The 12,833-nt window shown below is 44.2% G+C and overlaps 1 protein-coding gene across 4 annotated transcripts in view; it reads left to right on the top strand.

Annotated features, from left to right (window-relative positions):
* mcf2a (MCF.2 cell line derived transforming sequence a) overlaps positions 1–12,833 on the top strand; it is a 34,858-nt gene that overhangs the window by 4,910 nt on the left and 17,115 nt on the right. For all 4 annotated transcript variants that reach the window (XM_061835212.1, XM_061835213.1, XM_061835211.1 and 1 more), the window contains 10 exons: positions 2,597–2,665; positions 2,753–2,867; positions 5,342–5,432; positions 7,952–8,071; positions 8,145–8,261; positions 8,796–8,945; positions 10,139–10,263; positions 10,337–10,451; positions 11,138–11,257; positions 11,363–11,554. In XM_061835212.1, coding sequence (XP_061691196.1) covers positions 2,597–2,665; positions 2,753–2,867; positions 5,342–5,432; positions 7,952–8,071; positions 8,145–8,261; positions 8,796–8,945; positions 10,139–10,263; positions 10,337–10,451; positions 11,138–11,257; positions 11,363–11,554 — 1,214 coding nt within the window. The remainder of the gene's footprint in view (positions 1–2,596; positions 2,666–2,752; positions 2,868–5,341; positions 5,433–7,951; positions 8,072–8,144; positions 8,262–8,795; positions 8,946–10,138; positions 10,264–10,336; positions 10,452–11,137; positions 11,258–11,362; positions 11,555–12,833) is intronic.

The following is a 12,833-nucleotide window of genomic DNA, read 5'->3' as shown; positions in this document are numbered from 1 at the left end:
CCCGCCTGTGTAGAGTTTGCATGTTCTCCCCGTTGCCTGCGTGGATTTTCTCCGGGCACTCCGGATTCCTCCCACATCCCAAAAACATGAAACATTAATTGCATGCTCTAAATTGTCCCTAGGTGTGATTGTGAGTGCGGGTGCTTGTCTCCATGTGTTCTGCGATTGGCTGGCAACCAGTTGTGGGTGTACCCCGCCTCCTGCCCGTTGACAGCTGGGATAGGCTCCAGCACTCCTCACGACCCTCGTGAGGATAAGCGGCAAATAAATTGATGGACGGATGGCTATTTCTCCTGGTTACATCTTCTCCAAACAGATTTTTCATCTATATCTGCGACTCTTTGCCACTTGTCGCATCGCAATCTGTTTGTAAGTGTTTTGTCAGCACGTAAAAGTGCCACCATGTCAGATGACTTTTCCGGTCTTGAGGGATTTGTAGGGGGGGGGGGGGGTCAACAACTAAACCTTGTTTTCTCCAACATTCCTGAACTCGGGATTATTTCATTCCCACCTCTGCAAAAACTGGAAAGTTTGTGCGAAATCTCTGAGGAACGCGAACACAATTGGCCGAGTGGAGGTCTTGCATGCGGGTGCAGGATTATCTTATCCGGGTCAAGCTCTTTGTGTGACGTCGGTCTGCTGTAAAATGTCGCTTGCTCGACCGACAGAGTCCCCCTCAAGTACTGTAATACCAGCGTTATTACTCACAACAGGTCAGTGGTCCCGATTGGGTAAAAAAGGAGCATCCGCAAAAGTTTAACTTATTGACTTTTCTCCTCACTGAATTCTACAAATGTTCAGTCATTGGTTTTGAATCATATTTTCATTATTTATTCCCTACCAAAATGTACTGCCCGTGAGCTTGTGAAGGCATCTTCAATTCTGTCTCGTGTTCCTGAAGTGCGGCGCAGAGTGTAAATGTCTTTTTTTTTTTTTTTTTTTTTAAATTTCATCCCAGGTAACGTCGGCCCTGCTCGAGGGCTCAGACGCTCTCAGTTACGCGCATTCGCATCAAATATTCAGCGGGTGGGATCGGAGTTCATTAGACGCGCCCCCAGAAGCCCGACACGCTCCATTACAGCTTTCGGCGAAGCCAAACGCACACCTCGCTCGCGCCGTTGCTCACGTCCTCTCATCTTTTTTTTTGCACCGCTTTACTTTTTCCGGCGCACTGCTCAAATTATTTTTTTTAAATTTGGCTCCATTAAATATGAGCAAATACTCCAGAGGGATCAACTTGTCTTCTTGTATCAATCACAAGTATTATTGTTCATCTTTTTCCATATGTTGGTTGTCAGATTGAAGGGATAGCTATGTATTTTGGCCACTTTGGCCAGCAACGCATCGTTGTAAAGGTTGCACGTTTGTATTCAAATACAAAAAAAGAGGCTAAAAATCCAAATGAAAACAGCTCATTATGTTCAAAAGTCATTTTTGCAAAGTAGCTTTTAAAGTCTTCACTCTCAACTCAACTTAAATTGACTGACAGTGATGCCTTGGTTCTCGATCACAATCCGTTCCAGAAAACGGTTTGAGAAGTGATTTGTTCGAAAACCGAATCGATGTTTCCCATTACAATGAATGGAAGAAGAAATAATGCGTTCAAAGCCTAAAAAAATCGGGCCTTTTAAAGCATTTTTTTTTAGCTTTTCCTGATAATAAACTGCATAGTAGAAATACATGTATAGTTTAACTACTTTTTATAATAAAATAATTTAAGAAATATATTTATTTTCTGCTTAAAATGTATGCTTTAGTAGTAGAGTACGCTAGGCTGGGAGTGCATTGCTGTATCTTTAGCGACTCGGCCCCCCAGGCAACTTTTTTTTTTAACAAAAGTGTAGAATAACTTTAAACAAGCAACTTGCCTTCTTTGGCGCCATCATTGGGGGTTCATGCGGTAGTCCTCAACAAGAAGAAAAACAACAGTCACTACTGGGACACGTCTGTGTACAGAGGCTACGTTATCCAGAATGACAAATGTGCGATGGTTGTCATTTCTGTTTTTTTTTTTTGTTTTGTTTTGTTTTTTTCAGGGGACGTTCAAATTGACAATAACAAAACGTGTCGTGCGTGGGTCACGCGCGTTATGCTATTTCCGGGTTTTTATCAGCGGCGCGGGAATTCACAACAAAGCGAGTCGTGGGTCAGCTGTTCTGGCCACTCACAATATCTTATTTCCAGGTTTTGTCGGGGGCGTTCGAGTACCGATTTTCGTTCGAAAACAGAAGCAAAAAAAAAAATCTCGAAATTTTCGTTCGAAAACGGGGATGTTCGAGAACCGAGGCTTTACTGTACTTACTTTAAAAACATCCATCCATCCATTTTCTCAGCTTCTTATCCTCACAAGGGTCGCAGGCAGTGCCGAAGCCCATCCCGGGTGTCAACGGGCAGGAGGCGGGGTACACCCTGAAGGGTTTGCCAGCCAATCGCAGGGCACATGAGGACAAATAGCCGCACTCACAATCACACCGAGGGGCAATTTAGAGTGTCCAATGAATGTTGCATGTTTTTGGGACGTGGGAGGAAACCGGAGAGCCCGGAGAAGACCCTGTTCTCAAAACCAAAATGTCAGGCCTTTTCTGTTTTCCCGCAGAGGTCACCGTCCCCTTGAGCATGAAGGAAGTCGGCGGCTACATCGAGAAAAAGGTTGCGTACCTCTCGGGTGAGGCCTTTTCCTGATTCAAATGCACGTGCGAATCGGCTCCCGAGGGACGTTCACGCGCCGCATATTTCATTTTATTGATATCAGGTGGTCGCGGGGAAGACTCCAGCGTCATCATCACGCTGCCGGAAAGTTCTGCCTTCAGGGACATCCCGGAGGAGGCCTTGGCCAAAGTCTTCACGTACCTGACGCTCATCCCTCGGTTTGTCCTCTCGTCATTCTCACGTTCGTGGAGTCCCACACATACGAGGAGAAAAATAAAACGTACAATTCTGGCCGCAGTACGCAGTAAATTGTCATAAAAATACCCCAGTTTCCTCCTCCTCCTTCCACATTTCTTGACGGAGTCAAACCATTTCAACTTCAGTGTTCATCTTATTTGGGACGTTTAGGGAATTAGTAATCATATTTGATTGATATTGATGATAATTGACAATCCATTCTGCAGTTATTACTGTTTTTCTCTATCCAAACGTGAATATATCGGTTTTGAATGAGCCGGCAGTTGACAGCAGAGTGCGAAAAATGATGAATTGCGGCCACCGCGTACTAATTTGTGGCCGCAATTTAGGTATAATTTGAGCATGAAAGATGACTTGGCGCCCATGAAATGGGTGCATTGAAATAAAAATGAAGATTGTTATCATTTGTGGACAGTTGGATAAGTGAGCAAATTGAGCACATCTTCTCCAGAAAGTGTTTTTTTTTCCTACATTTTATTGTGCCACCTTGCATATTTTATTCAAAATAAATCTCGCTGAATGTCACAAAAATTATGCATAAGGAAATAATGACAATTGTACGCACAAATGTACTATGTGTGTGAAATCTGTTGCATGACTGACAACAGGCGGATCCACCGATTATGACCATTAAGATTGATGTACAGGGAAGAAAATAAGTATTTGAACACCACGCCAGAACCTTGATATGCTTCTCACGGAGCCACTTCTTGGTTTTCCTGACTGTGTGCTGTTGAAAGACCCAGCCAAGACCGTCTTAGGTTGTTCCCCAAAATCTCACAAGACACGGCCGCGGTCACCCTCTCATTCATACAGTGCGGTCGTCCTGTCCCATGTGCAGAAAAACACCCCCAAAGCATGATGCTACCACCTCCATGTTTCACAGTAGGGATGGTGTTCTTGGGATGGAACTCATCATTCGTCTTCCTCCAGACACGGTTAGTGGAATTATGACCAAAAAGTTCCATTTTGGTCTCATCTGACCACAAAACCTTCTCCCGTGACTCCTCTGGATCATCCAAATGGTCATTGGCAAACTTAAGACGGGCCTTGACTGGACTTGTGCCGGTTTAAGCACGGGAACCTTCCGCGCCATGCGTGATTTCACCTTGGACAGGGTGGTCCCAGCTCTTTTCGGGTCATTGACCAAGTCCTGTGGTGTAGTCCTGGGCTGATTCCTCTCACCTTTCTCAGGATCATTGAGACCCCACGAGGTGATGTCTTGCATGGGGTTCCACTCCGATTGAGATTGAGCGTCATGTTTAGCTTCTTCCATTTTGTCATGATTGCAGAACGTGGACCTTTTTTCCACCAAGCTGCTTGAGACCTTTCCAGCCGTGTGGAGTTGTACACATCGTAATTTGTCTCTGACGTCTTTGGACAGCTCTTTGGTCTTGGCCATGCTACACGTTTGAGTCTTACTGATCGTATGGGGTGGGCACGTCTCTTTATGCAGCTAACGACCTCACACACGTGCATCTGATTCAGGATAATACATGGAGCGGAAGTGGACTTTTAAAGGTAGACAGGTGTTCAAATACTTATTTGCAGGTGTATCACACAAATAAATCATGAAAAAAATCATACATTGTGATTTCTGGATTTTTCTTTTTAGATGATCTCTCTCACGGTAGACACGCACCTACGATGACCCCTCTGTGATTTCTAAGTGGGAGAACTTGCAATGTAGCAGGGTGTTCAAATACTTGTTTTCTTCACTGTACCTTCTGCTATCTCGTGAAATAATGTTTCATTTTTCTGTACACGCATTGAATGGGTCGATGAACAACGAGCATCACTTTTAGGAAATGTTTGGCTCCTTTTTTGCTCACCCGGACATCCACGTTGTCCGTGGTATTCAGGTTCAAAGTCGCAAACGAGTATTTTGAGAACACGTGAGACATTTTATTTTTTTTTTGGTGGCCTTTTAATGTGCAAGTTATATGATGTGCAATATTGCGGCGGCAATCCGCTGCAGTGCAGCAATCGCGTTGTGTTTACATTCTGTGCACAGCCTGACCGGGCGGGGCTCGTATCAGACGTATTGCTGATGCCGGCAATTTGGGGGAATTGGCACGTCACTGCAGTCTCTTGACAAATCTACAGCAGCAGTTGTCAAAATTTGGCTTTACAGGACAGAAATTTCCCCTTGTCTCCAAATTTAAACATCAATGTCACGTCCACACCAAAAATGTAATGGCAAAGAAGTCAAATGGAGCAAAATTCCAATCCATTAAATTCAATATTCATCCATCATCACTCGCTTCCACTAACAACATGGCTGCAAAACTGTTTACTGCAGCAGTCGGCGATGCTACCTTAACTATTTTCCCCACAACCACAAAGCATATATATATATTTTTTTTTCATAAAGTGACAAACAACGTGAGCATTTTCACATGGCTTTGGTGTCAATCCAACCCGCCCCCAACAGAACCAGGCAACCTGGAGTGAAGTTCATCATCATTTTAGACCGGAGATTGGACACATGGGCTTCTATCAAGACCGCCTTGGCCAGAATCGCAGTAAGTTTTTACGTTTCTTTTCGGAACCGGTGCTGTGTGGCCGCTGAGGCGCTTCACGTTGTTGACCCGGATGACTTTTCACTAGTTTTGCTGTGCCATTGGACAGTCTGATAAACATTACTCCCTCGCTTGTAAATTATATTGACGTGTAAGACCTGCGGTAAACTGGCCTGGACTGGAGAGGACACAACAACTCGTGGCAAACGGTTCCGGACTGCGCAGTTGCCACTCTGACAGGACTGAACTGGATTGGATGTAACTGGGAGGAGACAGGGCTGGACAGTATGATTAGCAGATATGTATGACAGGACAGGCCTGAATTGGACTGCACAGGACAGGACAGGACAGGACAGGACACAACAAGTAGCAAACTAGATAGCACAGGACAGGATGTAAACAAAAGCAAATAGGAAAGCGCAGGACACTATCGGGATGGTTCTCAACATTTTCTGCCTTCAATATTTTGTATAGCTAAAAAAACAAAAAAGATAAAATAGATGAATGAGTGAATGAATGAATGAATGTTGTGCCTTTACAAAGAAAATGTTCAGTTTTGAGCGGACTTGCTAGTTTGCAGTAGTCCACAACTGCATTGCTGCGTCATCCTGAGAGCTATTTCTAATAGTTTGGATTGACCTAGCACTGTCTGAAATCAAATCACCCCCCCCCCAGCCCCCCCCACCTATCCAAAAAAAATGAGATGACGCCGGACTCTGCAGAGAGGATGAAGAGGAAGATGAGGAGGCAGACACAGAGTGTTAGCCCGCATCCTTCCCTTTTTTCCCCTCGAGTGAGAGAGTCGGCCGGCTGGGTCTTTTTGGAGCCGTCGACTACTCGAGCCGCATTAGATGCGCCGCTATCCCGACATGGCCGAGACACGTTGCCGGAGGGGACTCGCCGCAAAGATCCGGACCAGCCCGGTAACGACTACGTCAAGGCTTTATCGCCCTCGCTGCGGGAGTTTGGGTGAAGTTCGAGGGTGGGAATGCGGCAGTGTGTGTGTGTGTGTGTGTGTGTTTGTGGATAGCGTACGTCTGCTTAGTCATGCGAGAGGCCCCGCGTGGAAGTTGAAGGAAGAGACAACCGGGCGGTGTGTGTGTCACGCATGTACGTCAACACACGTGTGCGCGTGGATGACGTCGGTAGGTCGGTGACAAGGAGGGCGTGTCGGGACAAATCAATGTCAGCCATTATTTCACTGCAAAAGGAAAATGGAAAATCAAACAACTAATGAGTACAAAGGATCACTAAATGTTCTTAAAATATGTGTTTATGTTTTGTTTTTGTTTTTTTAGCACAGCAGTCTACTTCATTAGATCGTGACGGACATGACTGAATGTTTTTGTCATGTGACAATAGCTCAAAACTCACTTTTAAGCATATGAATGTTTAAAAAAATAATAATCAAAGCGTGTGTGCATCATGATGATTCAATGGGCGTCGTGCTGCTTATTCTGCTGTGCTCAACTCGGACACCAGGGGGAAGTATAAATCACAATCATGGAAAATATTGTTAGCCCACCCTTGTTTCTTCAGTTTTGTGTTCGTTTTTTAATGCTTGGTACAATCTAAAGGTGTATTTGTATAAAGATGGAAAAATTAGCTCAAGGGCTGTTATCTAGCCGTTTTTATTTTCTTGATAATAACCAAAATCACTGGGAATACAATTAAGCTTTAGACGTTAGATAGAATCGGCTGCATTTGTGTCACGCTGATGGTATTCTTCACGTCATAAACATTTAGTCGTGACAGCCGCGAGAATGAACAACACATTGAAGTAAACAAAAGGTCTAGCATAATTCCCAGCCTATAGAGTGCACCTGGTTACAAGGCTCATATATATCTGCAGAGGAAGTGACTTTTACCGGCACTGTTAGCGCTGCGCTAGTGTTGGTGCTGCGCTAGCGTGTTCCTGTTGTGTTACTGGCGTGTCTCAGTGATATTTACCGGTAAGTTTAATTTTAACGGGCCCTGTTAGCGTTACTTATGCGGCGCCAGCGTTAGCGTTACTAATGCGCCGCTAGCATTAGCGTTAGCTTTACTAATGCGGCGTTAGTGTTAGCGCTAATGCGGCAGTAGCGTTAAACTCTTTCTGTGTCCCATCTTTCTTTGTAAATATCTCATGTTTCAATGTGGGCACTTTCGGCTTTTACACAGCTGCGGCATATGTATGTACCAAATGATATTTCCTTTACAAATGTACCGGGTGAGGCTTATAATCCGATGCACTCTGAAGGCCAGAAATTATGGTACGAGTGTGGAAAAAGTGTCATACAAAATGTCAAGCGTGCCCTTGTGGTTTTACTCGTACGCTGACTGATCTTGCAAATGTGTACAAAAGAGTGTACTAGTCATGTACGTGGACAATTCGGCGCACTATTAGGATGTGGCAGCAGGGCTGAAATGGCTAGCCAGAGGCTGACGATATCACACGATACGGGCTTTTCTTTTGCCGGTCTCCAATCATGCGATCGGAGCGGATCTGGTGAATGTGGTTTTGTTCCTTTTTGAAATGACAGGCCTCCTTTCCCGGGAACCTCCACCTGGTCCTGGTCCTCCGACCCACCAGCTTCTTCCACCGCACCGTCACCGACATCGGCTTTCGCTTCAGTCAAGAGAACTTCATGCTCAAAATGCCGGTAAGACGACCCGTTGCGTCAATGAGTATACGGTACGTGTATGATTTTTTTGTTTTTGGACGTGACCCATCAGGTGGTGATGCTGAGCTCCGTCACAGATCTGCTGAAGTACATCAACGAAAACCAGCTGACGTCGGAATTCGGAGGGACTCTGGACTACTGTCACAGCGACTGGATTGTTTTGAGAACGGTAAGTTGCGTATTGAACGTCCCCAGAACATCAGGTACCCCAGTGCTCGGCCCGACTAATTTGTCAATTTGTCAGGGTGGCCTCCACCAATTTGGGATTTGATTTATTTAGTGTGAAAGACAGGACATTATGTTTTGAGGACCGGGCTAGAAATATCCTCTCACTGAAAAGCCTAACCCAAATTCTTGTCCGTAAAGGCACAGAGTTAATGTACCGTAGTTTCCAGCCTACAAGCCGCAACTTTTTTCACACGCTTTCAACCCTGCGGTTTATGCGGCGCTAGCATTAGCACGGCGCTAGCGTTAGCAAACACACTTATAAGCCTCGGTACACAGAAAGAGTTAAACGCTAGCCCAATGCTAACTCTAGCACTGGGCTAATGCTAGCCCCGTGCTAATGCTAGCACTGCGCTAGCATTAAACTTTCTGCGTACCGAGGGTTATATCCAGGTGCGCTCTGTAAGCTGGGAATTATGGTGTGTGTATATAGAATTTTTTGTTTTTTTTCACATTTTTTTCCGTGGTTCTGTTGCAGGCTATAGAAAGTTTTGCGGTGACCGTCAAAGACGTGGCACACACGCTGCAGGCCTTCGGCAATGAGCTGGCCGAGTCCGCCGTGCCCCGCGACGGCGACGCCGTCCAGAGTCTGCTGGAGTCTCACAATGGAAAATACAGGAAGCTCAAAGTACCTTTTAGTTCACGTCATAAGTCTTTGGGCCACTTCCAGAATCGGAGGATATTTTTTGCCACCTAACGAAACATCAAATAATGCTTGCAAAATGTAACTGGGGTAAAAATGTTTCCCGTATATTGTTTTGAATAACCGTCACTGATGTTCTAGCGGCTCACACGCATGACTTTGGTGCAGGCAGCGTGAGATCGATGGCGTCCACAAGTGCTCTGCAACTGACTGGCCACCATTTTGGGGTGTAGTAAGCCTTGTGAGGATGAGCGGCTTGGGGGATGTTTGGAATAAAATACCTCCTTTTTTTTCCCCCTCCTCTCGATGATTCAAAGACTTTAATTCTTATGCAATTACACATTTACACGATATGGGACGAAATTTGATACCCAAGGTCAAATATTAGCCCAATAATTCTGAAGAATCTATAAATATACATTAGATTAAAATAGTAAAAAAAAAAAAAATAAATGCAACAGTTTTAAATAAGTTGTGTTTTTTGTATGATTTTCTGTTTAAACATTTTTTGTTCACATACATATAATTAATAGTAGTGATTGTACGCAGATTTAAAAAAAAACATGCACCTGTTCACTAAAAGCAATTTTTTTTTTCTGGAGGATTAGAAAAAAAAATAGTAAGCGACATTACTCATCAGAAATTTCATCATCAAGCTAATAGCTCTGACCTAAGTCCGCTTCTAGTTTTGCTATTGAATATAAATACAAAAAAATTAATATATCTAAGTCTGCTTTTGATGAGTTAGCATAGCAGCTAACGCTGCCAGGATGTACTTTAGTGCAAAAACACTAACATTAGTGTTGATTTTTCATACCTATTACTTTATGTAGAATAATACTAAAATATAATTAGTTTTGAAAGTGAAATTAAATGTACTGAACTGTAAAGCAATATTTTGGGAATATTATATCTGTAACAGGTTTTATGCCAACCATTCCAAAATACATGACAAATAAAATATCTCATAAAATGTGTACCATTCCTATTTGAGCTGTACAAATGAAAATATAGGATTGTTTCACCCTTCTGGGAAACATAAAAAATAAAAAAAAATATGTCGTCTGCTTTTCAAAAATGTTGCTGCCGAAATTGTCTTTCAATTCTGGAATAACGGCTTTCTTTTCGCAAGTATTAGCTGACGATGCATCGTAATCAACGGTGTTCACCCGCGACAGGAGGCAATTGGATCTTTGTCCAAAGAGGGGCAACATCTCCTCTCAAGTCTGGAGTCCACCACCAGCGCCAGGCACAGCGAAGACCCTGATTGGGACGTCCACCTGGACTGGGAGACGGTTCAACGGTGAGAGATCTTCAAGCGCCGCTGACTTGTGAAGAACCGGAATCGTTCTGACTTGTCTTCTTTTATTTTGTAGGCTGCTGGCTCAAGTCCGAGACATGGAGTTGGCCTTCGACGGCTACTTCGAGAAGCACCGGCTGAAACTGCACCAGTACCTGCAGTTGCTCCGATACGAGCAAAGCTTTCAAGAGGTAAACATATAAATAGCACCTAAAAGGTAAAAAAAAAATTTTTTTTTTTTTTTTTTGATCAGTCACAAAAGATTTTTTCATGAGATTAAGTTTATTATTCAGTCATGGAAAGTCATCTTTTGAGGGGGAAAAAAAAAGTTTTTTGTGGGGGGGATAGGTATAATTTTACATTAACATAAATTTATGAGAATAGATATGCAGGGTATAGAATAAAATTTAAATGAAATGAAAATTTGAATATTTTTTAAATAAAAATTGTACCAGTACAATGACATTGTATATTTTACTGCCCAATATATGTTTTGGATAAAATCATGCATTTTCTACAGTATTGTAAGATTGAGAGTAAAGTATTGCTTTTATTTCATGCAAATAAAATATTTTCATCTTTCAAAGGCTTTTTTTTCCAATATTTTGGAGGTTGCAGTAAAGCTGTATTATTATTAGGATAAATTTGTAATATTTCAATGTGTGTTAAAATGCTTTACAAAATTAAAAGTCATTGTATATCATTAATTAAAAAAAAAATGTAAGGGCTTCTTTTGTAATCTTGTATGACGGGATTGATTTCAGTCCTCGACGTTCTCCAGAATGAGACCTCGGTCACGCCTCGGTGGTCCCAGTTGTCACCCGCTGGACAGTCTTCATTTGATTTTGATTCTGATTTTGCGTCACCAACGTTTCAGATGCAGTCGTGTCTGTCACGCGCGTCGTCTCAGCAGAGCGCGCTGCCCACGACCGTCGACACGCCGGCCCAAGTCGAGCAGGCCCTCGAGCAGCTGGACGCCGTGGAAACGTTTGCTCAGGTTTGTCGGCTCCGGCTCTTTTTTTCGGCTATCGTCAACGGATGCATGCTTGGAAGTTTTGTCCCTGACATCCGAGGACGGTTTGGCGCTTTTTGGCCCTGGCAGGAAGTGACGTCACGCGCCCAGGTCGTCATCCTGCACGGGCACCGGCTGTCGGCGGGCCACCATTACGCCACGGCTCTCATTATGCAACGCTGCAATGAGCTGCGGCACGGCTGCGACGGCCTCAGCGGCGCTCTGGCGAGCAAACGCCATCATCTCCTGCAAGCGCAGCGGCTGCTGATGTCGCTGGACCAGGTAGCGCCACGAATGTACTAGAACCAGTCCGGTTATTCGAGTATTTGTTTTTTTCCTAACCCTTCCTACTTTTACTCCCTACGTTTGAAAACGGAGATCGGGAGTTTCTTCTCCTTATTTTGTCAAATTGCTTTTGTTTTCAAAATGGATATTTTACATGATTGTCAGTGAAAATTCATATTTCCTTTTTGTATTTAAGGACATTTCCGTCTATTTTTGCATTTCGTCTATGTCGAGGTGCTGAATTGCTACTTTTACTTAATAGGTGTCAAACGCTAGGCCCAAGGGCCAGATCTGACCCAGCACATCATTTAATGTGGCCCACCAAAACAAATCGTGTTCATCGACAAGTTGCTTGACCTTCTTCTTCTTCTTTTCCTTTCGGCTTGTCCCGATTAAGGGTCGCCCCAGCGTGTCGTCTTTTTCCATCTCGTGCATCTTCCTCCCTAACACCCACAGTCTTCCTGTGTAATGCGCATTTTATCCCCTCAAAAATTGACAAAAGTTATTAGTGCTTATTATACATAGGTATAGGAGAAAATGAAGACGGCTTGTCTGGAGTGGATTATTTACAATCTTCTTTTCCTTTCGGCTTGTCCCGTTTGGGATCGCCACAGCGTGTCATCTTTTTCCATCTCTCGTGCATCTTCCTCTCTTAACACCCACTGCCCTCATGTCCTCCCTCACCACATCCATCAACCTTTTCTTTGGTCTTCCTCTCGCTCTTTTGCCAGGCGGCTCCATCCTCAGCACTCTCTCGCCTCTGAACATGTCCAAACCATCGAAGTCTGCTCTCTCTCACCTTGTCTCCAAAACATCCAACTTCGGCTGCCCCCTCTAATGAGCGCATTTCTAATCCTATCCACCCGAGAACCTCAACATCTTCATTTCTGCCACGTCCAGTTCTGCTTCCTGTCCACCATCTCTAATCTGTACATCATGGCCGGCTTCACCGCTGTTTTATAGACTTTGCCCTTCATCCTAGCGGAGACTCTTCTGTCACATAGGACACCAGACACCTTCCGCCAACTGTTCCACCGTGCTTGGACCCGTTTCTTCACTTCCTGACCACACTCTCCATTGCGCTGTATTGTTGACCCCCAAGTATTTGAAGTCATCCACCCTCGCCATCTCTTCCTCCTCCGCCCCTCTCACTCAAGCACATATATTCTGTTTTACTTCGGCGAATCTTCATTCCTCTCCTTTCCAGTGCGTGCCTGCATCTTTCTAACTGTTCCTCCGCCTGTTCCCTGCTTTCACTGCAGCTCACAATATCATG

The sequence above is a fragment of the Syngnathoides biaculeatus genome, chromosome 11 (assembly GCF_019802595.1).
Source record: "Syngnathoides biaculeatus isolate LvHL_M chromosome 11, ASM1980259v1, whole genome shotgun sequence".
NCBI lineage: Eukaryota > Metazoa > Chordata > Actinopteri > Syngnathiformes > Syngnathidae > Syngnathoides > Syngnathoides biaculeatus.
This window is presented reverse-complemented; position numbering and strand designations above follow the sequence as displayed.